This window comes from Monodelphis domestica, chromosome 3, assembly GCF_027887165.1.
Source record: "Monodelphis domestica isolate mMonDom1 chromosome 3, mMonDom1.pri, whole genome shotgun sequence".
In the NCBI taxonomy this organism is placed as follows: domain Eukaryota; kingdom Metazoa; phylum Chordata; class Mammalia; order Didelphimorphia; family Didelphidae; genus Monodelphis; species Monodelphis domestica.
Genome location: NC_077229.1, coordinates 198,700,811 through 198,717,824, shown reverse-complemented (window position 1 = coordinate 198,717,824; position 17,014 = coordinate 198,700,811). Strand labels below are relative to the sequence as shown.

Here is a 17,014-nt window from a genome sequence, read left to right as displayed (position 1 = left end):
AAAGTAAAGAAAAAGTGTATCTAATTTGTAACTATTATTAGTAGTCCAACTTTTCTTCATATAAATGAATGAAACAAAAAGAAATGTAATTAATTTTATTTGAGCTTTCTCCTTCTAAAAAAGGTGAGCTAGTAATACCAATCCCTGGGAAGAAGTTAAATAAACTTTTCCATGAGACTCTTGTTTCCCACATACTTACACCTCTCCTCATGATACTGGAATTAGCTTTCTGAACATTACAAGTATGCTAATAATCAGAATATGATTTGGGACCATAGAACAGAATAAAATACACTAGCTAGGTCCTAAGGAAAATTCCAGAGATGCTACTGACAGTTTGGATGATATTTCTGTGTCATTATTATGATTTTTCCCTAAGTATTAAAAAAATGTTAAATGTAATTCTAAACAATTTCAAAACCAAGGCTTTAGATGGCCTCACTCATAACACAACAGAATTACCAGTTCACCTTGAAGGAGAAATCATGGAACTGATTGGCATTGACCCTGGAGTTTATTATTAACTGAAACCCAAACTTTCTCTAGACTCGAGCACTAGTGTACTACATACCATAATGCAGGTCAACCAAATCAAATATGGTTTGAAGAGGGTGAGTTTTACTGACCCACTGGACTCTCTGTTCTACCTCCATATGGCCACAAACATGGAGCATCACCAGTGTTGAAAAAGCACTGATGAAGAATTTGAAATCTAGCTACTGGAGTCCTGTTGGTGAAAGGAACACTTCCTGAGCTGAAAGATAAAATTAGCAGCTAATTTGATAACTCACTATTCCATAATGAAGCAATCTGACACCCTTGTTAGGCATTCAGCTAGAGGCTAATCTGTTCTGGAAGTCTGTGAGAGCACTTAGATTATTTATTCCTGGGCCTTCTTTGCATCTCTCTGAGTCCTATTTTTATTTTGTTTTATTTCATTGGGGGTGGGGGAGCACACCTCACTTCAATTCTAACAACATACCCTTCTTTTTAAAAAAATCAAGGGTTATCTTAGAATACAACGAAAACATTATGTGTAGGGTCTGCAGAAGAGGGGGAATTAAAATAAAGAACATGATCCACTGGCTCTCTCCTGCATTTTAACAATGGAGAAGTGTGGAGCTAAATGATCACATCAAGGTTTACATATGGCCACTGAAGAAAGGTAGAACTCTCATCCTCAGTTGGAAAGGCCGGATACTATTATTATGAAACAGTATCTAGAAATCTCCTTTTCCCTTATGATGTCTTGGACTTCTCTTTTTTGTGCTAACAAAATATAGAAGGGTTTGAATAGGAATGAAAGGGTGGGTGTGAGGGGTTAAATGAGTTCTTCCTTGTTTTTACTCTTTTATGAAAAATAGAAAAAATAGAAATGTAAACAACCAATTAATTATTAAAAGAATAAATACTCTTCTGTAGTGAGGACACAAACATGGTACTGTAAAAGAAAGAGCACAAAATGTGGAATCAAAACACAAGATCAAATCTTGGCTCTGTTCTTACTACCTGTGTGACCTTAAGGCAAGCCATCTAAATGCTCTAGATTTTGGTTTCCCTTTCTATAAAATGAGATTGGACTAAATGATCTCTTAAGATCCTGTCCAACACCAGAACTTAGGAAAAGACATTCAATACACTCTGAAGCTTAGGTCTTATGAATTACCTTTATGTAAATAGTAGTTCTGAGATCAGGATATTAAAAGGTTAATATTTGTTTTTAATCAACACAGAGAATTTCTATAGACCTTCCTCCAAAAAAAAGTAGGCTTTCCACCCACCCCACCCCCAACTTCATCTTCTGTCTTAGATCAGTTCCAAGCAGAAGAGTGGTAAGGGCTAGGCCATGAGAGGTGCCTTGCCCAGGGACACACAGTTACAAAGTGTCTGAGCGGTCAGATTTGAACCTAGGTTCTCCTGACTCCAGGTCCAGATATCCCCAGTCACCTTAGCCCCCTCTTTCTTATCTATTTCTATGCTTAGATAAATTTAGAGACCATTTGCTTTCTCAAGATACTTGATGACACATGGGTCAGAGAAGGAATAAGGATTGTTTGCTTTCTAATACTACTGTCTTATTTATGTTAAGACAACAATGATGGGGAGCCACTGGCATATATATATATAAGATACATATCTTATATATAAATAATGTAATTATTTATATATAATTATTTATATAATTTATAAATATAAATGCTTATATATAAATGCTCTAAGGGTAAATATTGTTCCAAGTGCTCCATTTACATGTGAATCAAGGATTTACATAATTTCCCAATTTATTTTTATACCACAAGAATCCTTCAGAATCCCTGCCCATTTATTCTCTCCAGTTTCCCTTGATCTAATGCTCCCAGAAACAGACAATGGTTTCTTTTCTAGAGCCTAAGGAACAAAAAAGTAGATGCCTTGAAAAGCCCAATAATCAACTGTGAGTCAAGAACCAGAAAAGCATAGAATCATGTCACAAGTGCTCTTTAGAAAAGATAGACAGTGAGGACAGGGGAGTGGAGGAAGGAGAAAGCAACTCCTCTGGCTCCTAATACAACTAATATTTAGATAATCAAAACACTGACTTGGTCAGCAACATTTATTCTACAGGAATGGAGGTTTGCTCTCCAAGAGGAAACTGGCAATACTGGAGGTGTGTTCATTCATAGTTATTAAGAAATAGTATTGGTACATGACTAATGTGGCACTAATACCCCAAAACCTGAATCAATGACACTCACCCTAACTCACAGGGCAGATGTACCAGATGTAAAACACACATTTATCATCATTTACCTGGTTCCTCCTGCCAATCCGATTCGGTCCTGATGACTTTGTTGGCGACTTGATGGCCTGGGTGTTGCCACCATTCTCTGCAATCTTCCCTACACTCATTACTGCTGACATCATGGTGTTGATGGAAGATAAATCTGAACCTTCTAAGCTGGTGGGTGACTTTGACGTCATAGGGCTACAATTTAAGCTGAGGATTCTTTCTGCTGGAACTAAAGGGAGGAAATGTAAAATATACAAGAACATTAGGCAAAGAGAAGACCAAGAAGTGAATATCCATTCTTTCTGAGCCTGGGATGTTTCAAGGAAGGCAAAAACTTGAAGCTCAAGTGGAAACCTAAAGTTGTGCTTTGGGGCTTCAATGTGAAAGAGCAATTCCATGAAAGAAGGACATAGTAGATGAGCACTCATTTTCTGGGAGCATATAGAATTTGGACTTTTTTAACTGTAAAATTGGTAAGCCAATTTTAGTCAAACACTCTTAAAATCAAAACGATTACCTTCATCTTCTCCAACTGATGTACAAGAAGGTTTTTTCCTCTGATGGCCACTTTCCACAAGGAGTGGCAGGCTAACGTCTTTGCTTATCTCTGCCTCTTCCTCACTTTCTGATGTTGGAAAAGAAGCAAAAGGAAAAACAGTCACAGAGAAGAATAGCTAAGTCAATCTGTTTCCATTTATCTACTTTATATAGAGAAATCTGAATGCTTTCACTAATGATTAGGCCCCTAAAACTCTGACTCTGAAAAACCCATAGTTTGTATTATACTGATATGCTACTATCCTATTGAGGTCCAAATATCTTCTGAGCAGGAGCAGGTAATTCTAGGAGGAAACCCATATGACTAATCCATGCGGGGCTACTATCAGATGATAGAGAAAATAAAACACAATAAAACTACAATGAATTCAATGACTCTTCTAAATTAATTTGTATCTTATTACTCAAAATTGATCCATATGTTCAAAAAACAGAACACATTGATAATGTTTATTCTGTGGCACGACAAATCATCCCATTTTAAAACTAGCCCAAAGTAAGGAGCTGTGAAGAGATTCACATTGGACACCCAGACTGCATCACAATTAACAACAAACTAGAAGAAACAAGGTTAACTAAAGGTTAACAAAGCAGGGAAGGAGATGATGACTCATACCAACTTATAGCTAACAGGAACTTCCTAATTTCTTCAAGCGATGGATGTTCTGTGCAATCAGATGCATAATGACTACAACACTAATAAGGGTAACCCTTAGCTAACTGTACACTAGTAAGAATTCCTATGAATATACAAAATTTCCCCCAAAATTATCTGCTGGAAGATTGGTTTAAATCTCAGCTCCTCAGCAAATCACTTAATCTCTATTATCCATAATTTACCATTCTTCTGCCTTGGAACTAATAAAGAGTATTCATTCTAAGACAGAAGGTAAGTTTTAAAAAATATATAATAAATAAATCTCAGTGGGGAATAAGAGTTGAAAGAACATACTACAAATCATACAATACCATGTCTCAAATAACAGCCCACAAAAAAATGGTCACAATGTAGTCTAAGCAGAGTTATGTACAAAATAGCAGAAAAGAACCAAGCTTACTGTCCTACATGAACACATGAACACTTGGAAACTATACAGTGCTTGTTTGCCTGAAAGTTCTTCATATTTTTTGAGATATGATTCAGGGTATAATGCCTAGAGCAGTTGCCAATGCCAAGCAGTAGCTTTCCAGACGTACCTTAAGGACAAAGGACATAATTTTACTGAGAAAAGACTATCTAAGACTAAGACCCTAAATAATAATGTTATACTAAAATAGCAAGGAAAATTAATGCAGTAAGTCATCCATTGATATAAAGATCCATTGATTGTAAGATTTCCTGATAATACTAGTCTCATTACCTCTTATCCTGCCCACCCCCTGCAATTCCTATGTGATGACAACTGGAAATTCAAAATTATAATTAAAATGCACAGGAAAAAAATATGAGCTATCTTCTTGACATGCTGGGCTGTTCTATCACAATTATTTCCCCCAGTAGAATGTAAGCTCTTTGAGGGTAGGAACTGTTTATCTATGTATTATGTATCTCCATGCCCCATCATGGCAGGGTAGTGATATCTTGGGTTCTCAAAGCTATGTCAGCCAATGCCAGGGAGTATATCCTTAGGCAGGCACTACCAATCTGGGAAAATTTCCATTACATAGCTAGGAATAAGTTAAATATACTATCAAAGGGCCAACCTAGCTAAGAATATAGGAGAACACAGGAGTTCATCAGCAGCAGGCTGACTATCGATCATGAACTATTTGGCCACGATGATCCGTAAGTATCTAGCAGAGTAGTTTGACATATAGCAGGTAGGAGTGGAACTGAATAAAATGTTTAAAAAATACATTGTGATATATTTAGTGTTTTTTAAAGTACATTACAAATACAAATAACTTTGTATATACATATAGAAAATTTCTATCTAGAAATTCTTTGCAAAAGGGATACCAGAATCATACCAGATAGTGATGTATTCTTTAAGAACCTTGGGTGACTACCATACTATGATACAATATTGTCTTTACATACTGTAATGATGCTCCACCCCTCTAAGAACAAATGACTACAATTTTAATGGAAAAATGGAAAAAAAAAACACCCTAGGTTTTTTCTGCTGACTTCAAAGTGGTTGGGTTTTTTTTTTAATATAGAATACCACTTCTGCATGTGAGAAGAAATACTGATAGACGGTTGTACAGAGGATAGCTGTACAATATCTATAATATATAAATGATATCAATATTACAGGGGATATCTAAAGTCTTAGGGCTTAATGACAAGAAAAAATTGTATTGTAGAAGAGAATGAAAGATGATAGACCCCAAAAATATCATTTTAAAAGTAAAGAAATAATATTAAGCAGTGTTCATATATAGGAACACCTTCACAATTAACAAATAATAAAGATAAACTTGCAATCTAGTTTAAGTATCTCACACAAAATCCCTAAAGATAGCTAACATAGTTAGCTAACTTGCTAACAAATGCTACAAAACTTTAACCAAGACGAGAAAGAAAAAAATACCCACAAAAATTTGTTATTTCCCATTCAGTCTGAACAGGAAGACCATTTGCTAAATCGATTTCCTCCTTTGGGATAATATGCAAAATGTGATTCATTGGTTTGTTAAAGGCAAGATCATCTACGTTACTTCTTTTCCTATTTTAAAATTTAAAGAAAGGGTAATTTTTAGTTCAAGCATCCTCTTTTATCATTTGGATTTGAAAGCCTAAGTAATAAAACAAAAGAGCCTCAGCTATCCTGTTCAGAAAGAGGAAAAGAGGCTGACTTCTCTTTGGTGCTTTGGTGGTGCTTTGACTCATCACTAAGAAGCTGTTGCAAAGTACAAAGCCTTTGGAGCTATGACAAGTTTTTATTCCAGTTGTTCTACTGTCTTGTACATGAGGTCTCCCTCTGGGACAGATAGGAAGAAGTACACAATACAGAGCACAAGCAAGAAGAGAAAAAAGAACCTGATGTACATTATAAAATAGTTCATTGTTCTAAGGTAAAAAAGGGGGGAGGGAGGGAGATCATTAACATTAAGCATTAAGAAGGTACTAATTGGACTAGAATAAAGTTTCCACATGTTGACTAACTCTTTTTATCTGCTTTGTTAATGGAGTAGAAATGAACAAAACAAAAACACAAGCCTACTGGAATCCACCATAGGGATATGATATTTTCTTACTGGATATGATATGAAAAGTATTTACATTGCCAATTAAGTGCTGACAATGTCATTCTATCCTTATAATGGCATTCTCCCAAACAGCCACATCTACAATATAAACCTTCCTCATAGCCTCCATGAAGCCAAAAAACATTTCTAATTGTATGAAATATTCAGATGAAATTCTCCAACCAGATTTCAAAATAAATGATTGTCTTTGTCAAAATGTCTTCTCTTGTCAATAATGAACACTGGGCTGACTCAAACCCAAGTGTGAACTGAGGTTCTGCCACTGAAAAGCTACGATGCCTTGGACAGATCTCCTTAGTCTCTGGGCTTCCTTTATGATGAGGAAGGTCCCAATAGATTGGGGACTCTCAGGTTGAATGAGGTTCATCAATTTTTGAAAAATATATTTTCATAAAATTTGTTCCCTCTGAAATCCTAAAGTAGCCTTCTCTCTGACTGCTAAAGGTTAGGGGACTTAAGCAGGTCCATGTTAGCTCTAAATCTTAAGTCTCTGACTTTCTTGCTAACAAAATAGCCTAATCTGGTTGTAGTACTCTGAGTGTTGCCTCTTAGCAAAGGGGGGAAGGACACAACTAGCATTCTGCCCTGGATTCAATTTCTTAGCTGGGTGCTGCCCTATCTGTACCTATATAATGCCTTAGTTGCAGCCATTTGTTTACAAGTGTAAGGTGGGAGCAGGAGTAATGTTGTTGCACTAAAAACCATTTTTGTTGGATTGGTTTTTTAATTCCTCCAAAGTCTTAACTGTCCTGCCCAGCTTAGTCATGTTGTACATACAAAAGTACACTTGACATAGTACATGGCAGAAAGACTTTATTGTAATTGTTATTCCCACTTTAATAAAACTGATTTTTTTTGCTGTTTAAAAAAAAAAGTTTCTTCTAAGTCTTTCAAGCTGCAGAAGTAAAGAAGCTTAGTATTAATAATTTGAACAAAATTTTGTAGCCAAACCTCAGGAAACTGAGAGGGGAAAATGGTATATATAGGGAAGGAGAATAAAATTATCAAAATAAAACCAAAACAAGCTTAACTGACCTTTTATCTTCTTTATTTCAATTGAACCAGCCAACTTCAATACAGAGCTAACACTAGCTGGACCCAGTGATAGTGGAGTTGCTGGACACTGTCACACCTCAATGGCACAAAGGTTGGAATACAGATAAAGGGCAACCTACAAGAAAAGAATAAAAAATGTTATTACTCTGACTACTACTGGCCTTTCTCATCATGGTTTTTCACTACAGACATATAGGTGAACATTGTCTCAGCTCAGAGAATCTTGCCAGGAGAGGACACTTTCCCAGGACATCCTCCTTAAAGTTACCCTTACTGTCCTCCAACTAAGCATTGGGAGTTCTAGCCTGTCAGGCTTAAGTAAACTTGAATTCAGTCTTCCAGCACCAGCAAGAACTAGTCATTACACCTCTGACTAAGACATGAGGAGAGCGCCTAGGGGGTACTATGGGATGGAATGCTAGGTCTGCAGTATGGGAGACTCTTCCTAAGTTCGATTCTGGCCTTAGATATTTACAAGTTCTCTGACCTTGGGCAAGTTGTCACTTGACTCTGTCTCATTATCCTCATCTATAAAGTGAGCAGAAGGAAATGGCAAATCACTCTAGTATCTTTTGTCAAGAAAATAGAAAATTGGGTCACAAAAGGCCAGAAAACAACTAAACAAGGAAGACATGAGCAAAGAAGTCTGGTGCAGACAAAAATTCACACTGCGATAGGGATACCAAAGAAGGTAAAAGTGGGGATGGCTACAAATAAAGAAATAAATATAATAAAGAATATTATTTTATTATATTTATTATAAATAAAGAAAAGGAAAGACAAAATAAATTAAACAGTTTAAGAAAGGAAAAAACAAGGAGGAAATCATAAAATTCCTAAAGATTATAGTTTTTTCCTTTAAAAGGATAAAAAAATGAGGTGAGGGAGAAGGGTAAATGACAGAACATATAAAAAAAGATCAAAATGAAATAAATACCTCCTAGTCTAAAAATATACTCAAGTAATAAAGTATAATATGCAGAAACTATTAACAATTAAAGAGTTTACATCCTATTAAAAGAAGCTGTGAGGTTTTTTTCTTTTACTCTCTAGTACCAAAAATACTAGTTGGACAAACTGATGCATTACTGTCCTTAAAAATTAGAAAACTTGCAAACTAGATTTAAGAATGTATCAATAGCATATAAACAACAAATTTTTCTTCACTCTCTTTTTCTCTGATGATAGCACCTATCAGCTAACTTGAATTTGTGGCATAAGGCCAGGCTTAGGATAAAGAAAAATGCATCACTTCATATCTCCCCTCTCTGTAAAAGTAATGGGATTTCTTCCAACCTGTGTGACTCTGGGCAAGTCATTTAACCCCTGTTGCCTAGCCCTTACTGCTCTTTTGCCTTGGAACCAATATACAGTACTGATTCTAAGACTGAAGGGAAGGGTTAAAAAATATATATGTATATATATATATATATATATATATATATATATATATATATTTATATATTTATATAAAAAGAGATCTTTGGGCTGGACTTCCTTCAGAAGCCTTCGGACTTCCCATATGATTTACTAAATAACAACTATGTGACATATTTGTTGTCTACTTACTCAGGCCCCTAAGCACATCAGACTCAAGTTTATATATACTGAATGCCTACTAAAAATTAGAGGCAAAAATAAATTTGGAGATCAGATGAAGAAACAAGTCCAGCTAGGAGACCAACCAGAGAGGAATCAGGATTTATTTAGATCTTCTCAATGATTTCCTAGCACCCTAATTCTATATTTATACTCCAATTTCTTGTGGGACTCCTAATTCCACATTCAGACTTTATTCTCTTTAACCCTCCTTTCAAGCATTGTCTAGGGTTTTAACATAATCAAAGAGTCACTCACATACATCCTCATCTTACAGTAAGATAGAGGATCTCAAGTTCATAAGCTCTTTTACAGGGCATATGCCAACCTTCAAAATGCCATTAAGACAATTTACAAAAGGCTCCACCTTAATCTCAAAACTAGATAACAAAACATCCCTTTCAAATCAACTCCACCCATCCAAACCAAGGAACACATAAATGCCTAAGGTCAAATAAAATAAAAGGAGAGAACACTAAAAATTTGTCTAGATTTCTAATCACTTTTTTAAAGACTAGAAGATAGACTTGGGAAATGGAAAGGGAAGATACTGGGTTATTTTAATGAAAAGGTTAAGACTTCAGAGGATTCTATTGCATTTTAATTTTAAAAAACCCCAGTGACTGCCATTGGAAGGGCAGAACATCACTGGAAGTCTGTGCGCCCCCTCCCCCCCATCTCAAATCCCTAATTCTTTGATGGATCAAAGAATTAAAGAATTGGATTGGTTACAAAAGGTATATTACAAATTCTAATGGCAGCAAACATAATCAAGGCAATGAAGCCACAGATCTAAAATACTAAAAAAACAAACAAACCAAACTTTCACATCTTAAATCTTAAAAGTTTAGGGTAGGAGTAAGGAATGGGGAAAATATTAGCATTATTGTAAGGAACAAGTCAATAAAATAAGAGCTTTATCCCAGAAAGAGATTAAAAATCATAGAAGTGAGAGAGGAAGATGGTGTGTTGTTCTGACACAGAATGATTTGCAGAAACAGTAAAAAGACCAGCCCAAAATTAAAAATCTACTTAATTTACACATAGGTAGATGCCTTTCTGGTCATAAAAGGTGTCAAATGGAATCTTTTAAAAAAGGTAATTAGAGGAGACCTTATTTCTGATTTGAATAGCTAGTAATAGATAATTAATAAAATTTAAAATAGGTATTCCTTCAAAGCCAAAGACCTTTGCCATTTTATCCTTCACATATAAAGTTTGACCTCAGTTTAAGTTTCATTACCTAAAAACTGAGCCAGGTAAACTTCATTGTTTCCTTTGAGTTTACTGATTTAAAGACTTCAAACTAAAGTACTGAAGGTTACAAATTAGATAGTCCCAAGAAGAAACTCTTGGGGCTTTCTCCCCCTTTTCCTCAAATGAAGGCTAAATTTGGAAAGGGATAAAGGAATAAATGTAAGTTCCCTCTAAGGCTTCTCTCACATATATGAAGCCCAAAAAGGATAACTGGAAGAGCTGAGTCCTTGATGTAAGTTAGTCAGAGCTGAGATAAAGACAACTGGGATGGTCCCTCCCCTCCTACCAAGAATGTCCCCACCTAGAAAAGATAAGAGAACAATCACATGTAAGGCCAGAAGGAGAGTGGTCCATCCAGACAGACCAGATAACCCTGAAGATAACAGATAAAAAGCAATGCAAAAATGAGATGCCCTAAACAAAAGGAGTTGAGAACAAACTCACTTCAGAGGAATCCCCAAGGACTAAATGCTTTCAAAAGGCCCAAAGTTTAGGTGTCACCTCATGCCTTTAATACTGCCTGAGAGTAGGTTTAAAGATTTGGAACATACCAGTTTATAGAAATGACCGGATAAGCAGGCTTGAAATTCAGGACTAACTAGGAGACTAATTGAGAATCAAAAATGGTCTCAACACTGAGTATGGGGAGCTCAAGAAAGTGGGTGAAAACATATTTCTTCCTAATATGCCATATATAGTTCACAGGGGAAAAAAAAAGGCAAGGAAAGGTTTGAATCTTTGCCTGGCATAGAGCTTAATGGGAACTGGCTGCTAGTTTGTGGGCAAAAACTCAAAAAAGATGGGTCCTTTATCTCATCCAATATGGCAAAGCCTATGCTCTCCCTCAGCTTGTTAACAGAGGGCACAACAGCAACACTGTCTGTCCTAATAAGTACTGCCTTGCGTGTGCTCTGAAGGCTAAGACAGCTGTGATGATGGCTTAAGTTCCAGGAAGTTGATGTGTTTCTTGGCTTAAAGACCAGTCTATTCCTTGGACTGAGAAGCAATCCATGAAAGCCCCACCCACCCATCCCCACCCTCCCTCTCCTCCCTCTCCCCCCTCTCCCATTCCCCCTCCCCCCAAGCTGGCATGGACTCCATCATAAGCCAGATCTTCGGAATGACATGCAGGGCCTTTCACCAAATGAGTGAGTGCTTCACAATCCCAGGCACGATGAGTTGGCTCTTTAGCCAATTCTGGCTCTGGGCCCAGTGGGAGAGAAGAGACTACTTGGAAAAGGATGGAAGATGCATCTAGTTCCAGAGCCTTTATAAAGGCAAAGAAAATGTCCACTTTGAAAGCAAAGAAGGAAGTACCGATTTCTGTGAGCATACATACAGGTACACATGTATGGCCTCCATCAGTGTATGCAATAATCCCCACTTTGTTCTGTTCTGTACTGTCCTATATCTTCAAATCAAGTAGCCCAGGTCCCCTCCATGACTGGGATCCATTGCATTTCAATTACCTTTTTCTAAAAAACTACTAAGGAAAGTAGCCAAAAGGTACCCTAAAGTCTGTCTTTGCTGCTGGTTCCTAGTTACCCAGGATCCCTTAACAGAAAAGCTGAGCCATGTGCTGAGTGGCTTCTTCATCTGGAGTAAAGAGAACACACTGAGCTATAAATGGGATCTGAGGAGAAAATCCACATTGACTTGATTCATACCGGATAAAACAGGAGGGGCAGAGAGCAACATCAAAACTGAAACGAATAGGAGCCCAAAGATAGAAGAATGTCATTCGGACAATAATTGGCCCTATTTACCTAAGTTAACTCTAAGTTACTTAACTTTACTCCCTCCCCCACTAAAATGAGTTCAAGAGATTAAAATGATTTAAAATCAGGAGTATAGTAGGAAACTTTTCCTCAGGGTACAAAAGTCTTAAAACAATTTTCTCACAATAAAAGGAAGGTTAGATGATCACTAAGGCCAGACCCAAGTCCTATGAAGAAGGTATCAATTCTTGGTGGGTACAATGTACACTTTGGTTCCTAAAAAGCAAAGAAAATGTTAAAACCTATCTAGGGTTCATTTGCTACTTCCTCAGGAACATGGAAAAGTCAGATATAATATTTAGGCTAGGTAAGGCCGGCCTGCCTATAAAGTTATGTGCACAGGAAGCAAAACCACTCTGGTTAGTCCTTCATATGTATCTCCAGGGGCTGTCCTGGTCATGACCTTCACTACCCAACCTTCACTATTTTCAACAGTCCTGCAAAGACTGAGCAACCCTAAACAAATGGCATTAGCATACTTTGTTGTGAGTCCCGGAACAGCTCCTTAGAGGGTGCTATAGAACAAATCTCAAACTTCAGTAAGACCAAGATTCTGGTAGCCCTGGGCACACATCCTTCACCCCTTCCTAGAAAGGTATACAAATTCTCTTTTTGCACTCTGTTGATATAAGGTATCTGTCTTAGTGAGTAATAAATTAAGGGGGAAAAGTCTTTACTTAAGATTGTTTTTTTTAACTAGCAAGATTCTTTTTCAATTTAAAAATAGTCCAAGAATAGACTATGACCTATATAAAACACATGTCAGCTTTATGGGGAAAACACACACAGAGAAATAAATAAATGTGGTTCTCCCCAACTAACATTTGGATGTGGCCTTCAAATGGAGAGTATTACTATACCAAAGGTCAAAATTTCATAGAACTATATTCTAAAGTACTGTTCATAAGAATGAAATATCAGAATTCTATAGACCTGGGAACTTTGAACATTAAGAGAAAATAAAATATTCTAAAATGCAATAAAAGTAAAATTTAAAATTTAGCAGACATATCAGTTTCTTTTCCCCCATGCCTTCCTTAAGAAATTTTTCTAAATGAGAAAAATTCTTCTTATAATTTTCATGTTTGGGCAATGGGGTAAGTTTATTTAGTGGAGTATAAAATACGGCCTAGAACTCATCCTCCAAAGCTCTGGGTTAATAGATTTGGAGCTAATAAGAACCTTAGATCTTTTTTAATATTAATAATTTGACATTTAAAAAACATTCAATCTTCCTGTTCCTTTTTTCCTTCATGTCCCTCTTTCTTGGGGAAAATGAGAAAGAGTACTAATTATACTTTTTAAAGGTTTAATTTAAGGAAAAGAAAAAAATTTACTCCTATTCTCAATGCTTTTCTCTAGGGAGCAGGTCTTAATGGACAGATTTAACTACTGCCAGATTCAGGAAGGCAAGAGACAGCTGCCACATGGCAGCCATTTGTTAAAAAGCACCACAGGAAGAGATATAGCCCCTACTGCTTTTCAACTATCAAGAAGAGCCTTTCTCTCTCACTAGGTTGTCTTTTCTTAAAGACTTCCCACTTACCTGGCCACTGCGCACCCTGCTGCCATTATCATCTGGTGCTTATGAGAACACCTGAATTTTCCCCTATCACTTCCATCAAAGATGACTAGAGAAGGAAAAAAAAAGCAAATGTGGTAGAATTTGAGGGAGGGGTGCAACAACTCATGGAAGATGTTGGGAAGTGATGCTCTTAAATTTAAAACTGGGCCTACAATTTCTCTTATGGGTGGAGGAAATGAAGTCAACAGGAATGTATTAGGGTATATTAAAATTGTAAAACATCCCTTCCAGCCTCTCTGATGCCTGCATATTTACCTAGTTCCTCAAGAAGCCCTGAACCTCATAGGAATGGACAATATAAAGCAACTAGTATATTCAGGAATGTTGAGATTGTTTTTGCATACATTTAGTTAATATTTTATTCTCCCCCCCCACCCCAAATAACGTGTTGAAACGTTCATTTTCCCATGTTTTTTTGGTCCAAATTCACTCCTCCAATGAAAGGGTCAGGCAATTTGATATAGGTTATACCTAGGCTATCATTCTATGATATATCAGTTATATTTTGTGTTAAGAGGAAGTCTGGCTCCGGCAACTATTTAGCCTTGAATTCTCTTGGCTCCATCTCTTATTCACATTCTCTTTTCTAAAAGTTTACTTTTATTGCCTTTCATCCAGAATCCAAGGAAAAGCAATTATATACTCTTTTTCAAACACCTTTCCATGAAAATGGCAATCTCTCACAAAAAGGTTCTAACCCTAATTCCTTTGATATGGTCACATCAGTTCACATAATTTGGTTTCTGATAAATGTGTAATATTTAACACTGTAAGACTGACAACGCATTTCCTTCACTATAACCTTGCAAGGTGGGTAGTGTACAAAATAGTATATTCCCAATTTGTAGATAAGGAAACAGAGGCCTATCTACACAGGTTATATGGCTGGCCCAAGGTTGCACAGCTGACTCAAACTGAAACTTGAACTCCAGTTTTCTGACTCTGAAGATCAGTCCTCTCACCACAAGGTGAGAGTAATAAATGCTAAGCTTTAGCACCCATACTTTTAGTCTTAGAACATATTACACTTTGCGAGTCCAGATTAAACTTAAAATTCGATTAATCACAGAGAGGTAAATTACTGCACCTTATTTGCTGAAGTGAACAAGTCTCCTTTTGTGTTATTTTGCTGAGCTTGGAGTCTAAGGAAACTTGATGTCAAATCTTATCTCCTGATCTTACTGTGTGCCTTAGTTTCTCTGAAGATCCAAGTCATACATCTAGTCCTGGAAGGGCCCTTAGAGACAATAGGATCTGATTTACTTTAATAAACATCAAGAGGCAGAATCTGAACCCAGGGCCTTTGACTCCAGATTTAGTGCTCCTTTCCCACTGTCAACATGGAATCTAGAAACCCCAAACTTGTGGCATAGTAGGATCTGATGAATCCCAAGTTTCAGGACTAGCTTACAGGTTGGAGACCCCCAAGTTTGTACTTGTTCCCTGTTCCCATGGGAATCTACTCTGAGGGTCCCCCATTCAGTCTGAAACTGCTCATCTGGGATTCCCTTCACATTGTCACATCTATAAAACTGGTATAATTGGAGCTACTTCACAGGGCTCCCATGAGGACAGAGTAACATACTGAACACAAATTCCTTTGGAACTACAAAGGAATCAGCTATGATTTCCACAATTCTTCATACGTATGTACATCCTTTCCATTCCAACTACAAAGCCAGACCTTCAGGTTCTGAGTAACCTTAAGTTTCAGAAACAAGGTTTTCCAACATTGCAAACTAATGGCTGGAAGTGTTTTGCTATATAACTCTTTTCAGCCATGTTAGCTTCTCCTAGGAACAGTCATATCGGGCCCCTAAAGACCATGAGGAAACTTCAGGAGCAAGGACCAGGGACCCAGCAGCTTCTCCAAAGACCATGCAAGAGTAGAACTGTAGGGATTGCCCCCCTCCCCAATGGACTGAGTACTTAGTTATAACTAGGAACAGAAAGAAAAAGGAGCTTCTACATTTCTTCTCTACATTTTAAAAACCAGGCTCAAGATGAATGAGAACAAGAAATTCCCCAAAAAAGATGTGACTGACTTTGGGTCTAAGTATCATTCCTGGAATGTAGGGGTTTGGGGCCAGGTCCTCAAAGAACAAACCAAAGCACAAAGAATTTTACAATTGTGCTTTGGGCTGTACACTTTGAGAATACGACCAGGTGGGGTAAGATGCCTTCTCAAATGGTGATTTGCTCATTTTTAGTTACAGGTTTGCTAGTTTTTAAAACACAGAAGAAGACAGCTTGGAGGTACAAAGAGCACCAGACCTGGAGTCAGAGAGACTCCTCTTCCTGAGTTTAAATCCAGTCTCAGACACTTACTAGCTGTATGACCCTGGGCAAGTCACTTAATCCTGTTTACCTTAGTCTCTTAGTCTGTAAAACCAACTGGAGAAGGAAATACCAAACCACATTATAATCTTTGCCAAGAAAAAGAGATAGAAACAACTGAACAACAAAAAAGAAAGGCAAATCTTATTTGGTCTTCACAACAACCCTGGAAGGGAGGTTACTATCTACATTTTAAAGTTGAGGAAACTGAGGCAGGCAGAAGTAAATAACTCCTCAGAACAGAGATAGTGTCTCTGAAGTTGGATTTTTAACTCAGATGTTCTTCCTGACATGGTCTGGTTCTAGATAGTCTGCTTTGAGTCACCTAGCAGAGTACAAATTTATACTACAACTGAAACACAAACAGTTAATGGATTGATCTTCATATATTGAAATTTATTCCACTTCCGTCCCATTTATGGTACAGCTTTGAAGGGGGGGGGGGAGAAATGGCTGAGATAAGTGGGGGGAAAATAAATATTAACAATAAACTAACCAACATAAAACAGCACCAAATATACAATGATTTTCTCATGAATAAAACTGGTAATACAAAAACTGGAGGACAGTCCAGTTTTTGGAGAGTTGGGCCCCAAGTTGGCTAAGAACCCATCACCTTAATCACAGCATCTGAAAGGGGGAATAAAAGGTTCCATTCTACAGCCAATTTTTACCCTTCTCAGATAATATAAGTTCCAATACCAGAGATGCATCTCTAAAGGATGGAGTCACCAGGAGGATTATCACACACCTAAAGTTAAGTCAGAGGCACACATTCTGTCTTGGCTTTCCTTTATGCCTTAATGCTGCACTCCATGGGCTGTCTAAAAATTGCTTTGTTTTCTCTCCAACAACAAA

The 17,014-nt window shown here is 37.1% G+C and overlaps 1 protein-coding gene across 7 annotated transcripts in view; it reads right to left on the bottom strand.

The window, feature by feature from the left end:
• Nucleotides 1-17,014, bottom strand: part of RREB1 (ras responsive element binding protein 1) — a 149,813-nt gene that overhangs the window by 73,446 nt on the left and 59,353 nt on the right. For all 7 annotated transcript variants that reach the window (XM_007488007.3, XM_007488003.3, XM_007488002.3 and 4 more), the window contains exons 2-4: nucleotides 7,580-7,715; nucleotides 3,288-3,395; nucleotides 2,791-2,999 (exon numbers count right to left, since the gene is read on the bottom strand). In XM_007488007.3, the coding sequence (XP_007488069.2) occupies nucleotides 2,791-2,961 (171 nt within the window). In that variant the 5' untranslated portion in view covers nucleotides 2,962-2,999; nucleotides 3,288-3,395; nucleotides 7,580-7,715. The remainder of the gene's footprint in view (nucleotides 1-2,790; nucleotides 3,000-3,287; nucleotides 3,396-7,579; nucleotides 7,716-17,014) is intronic.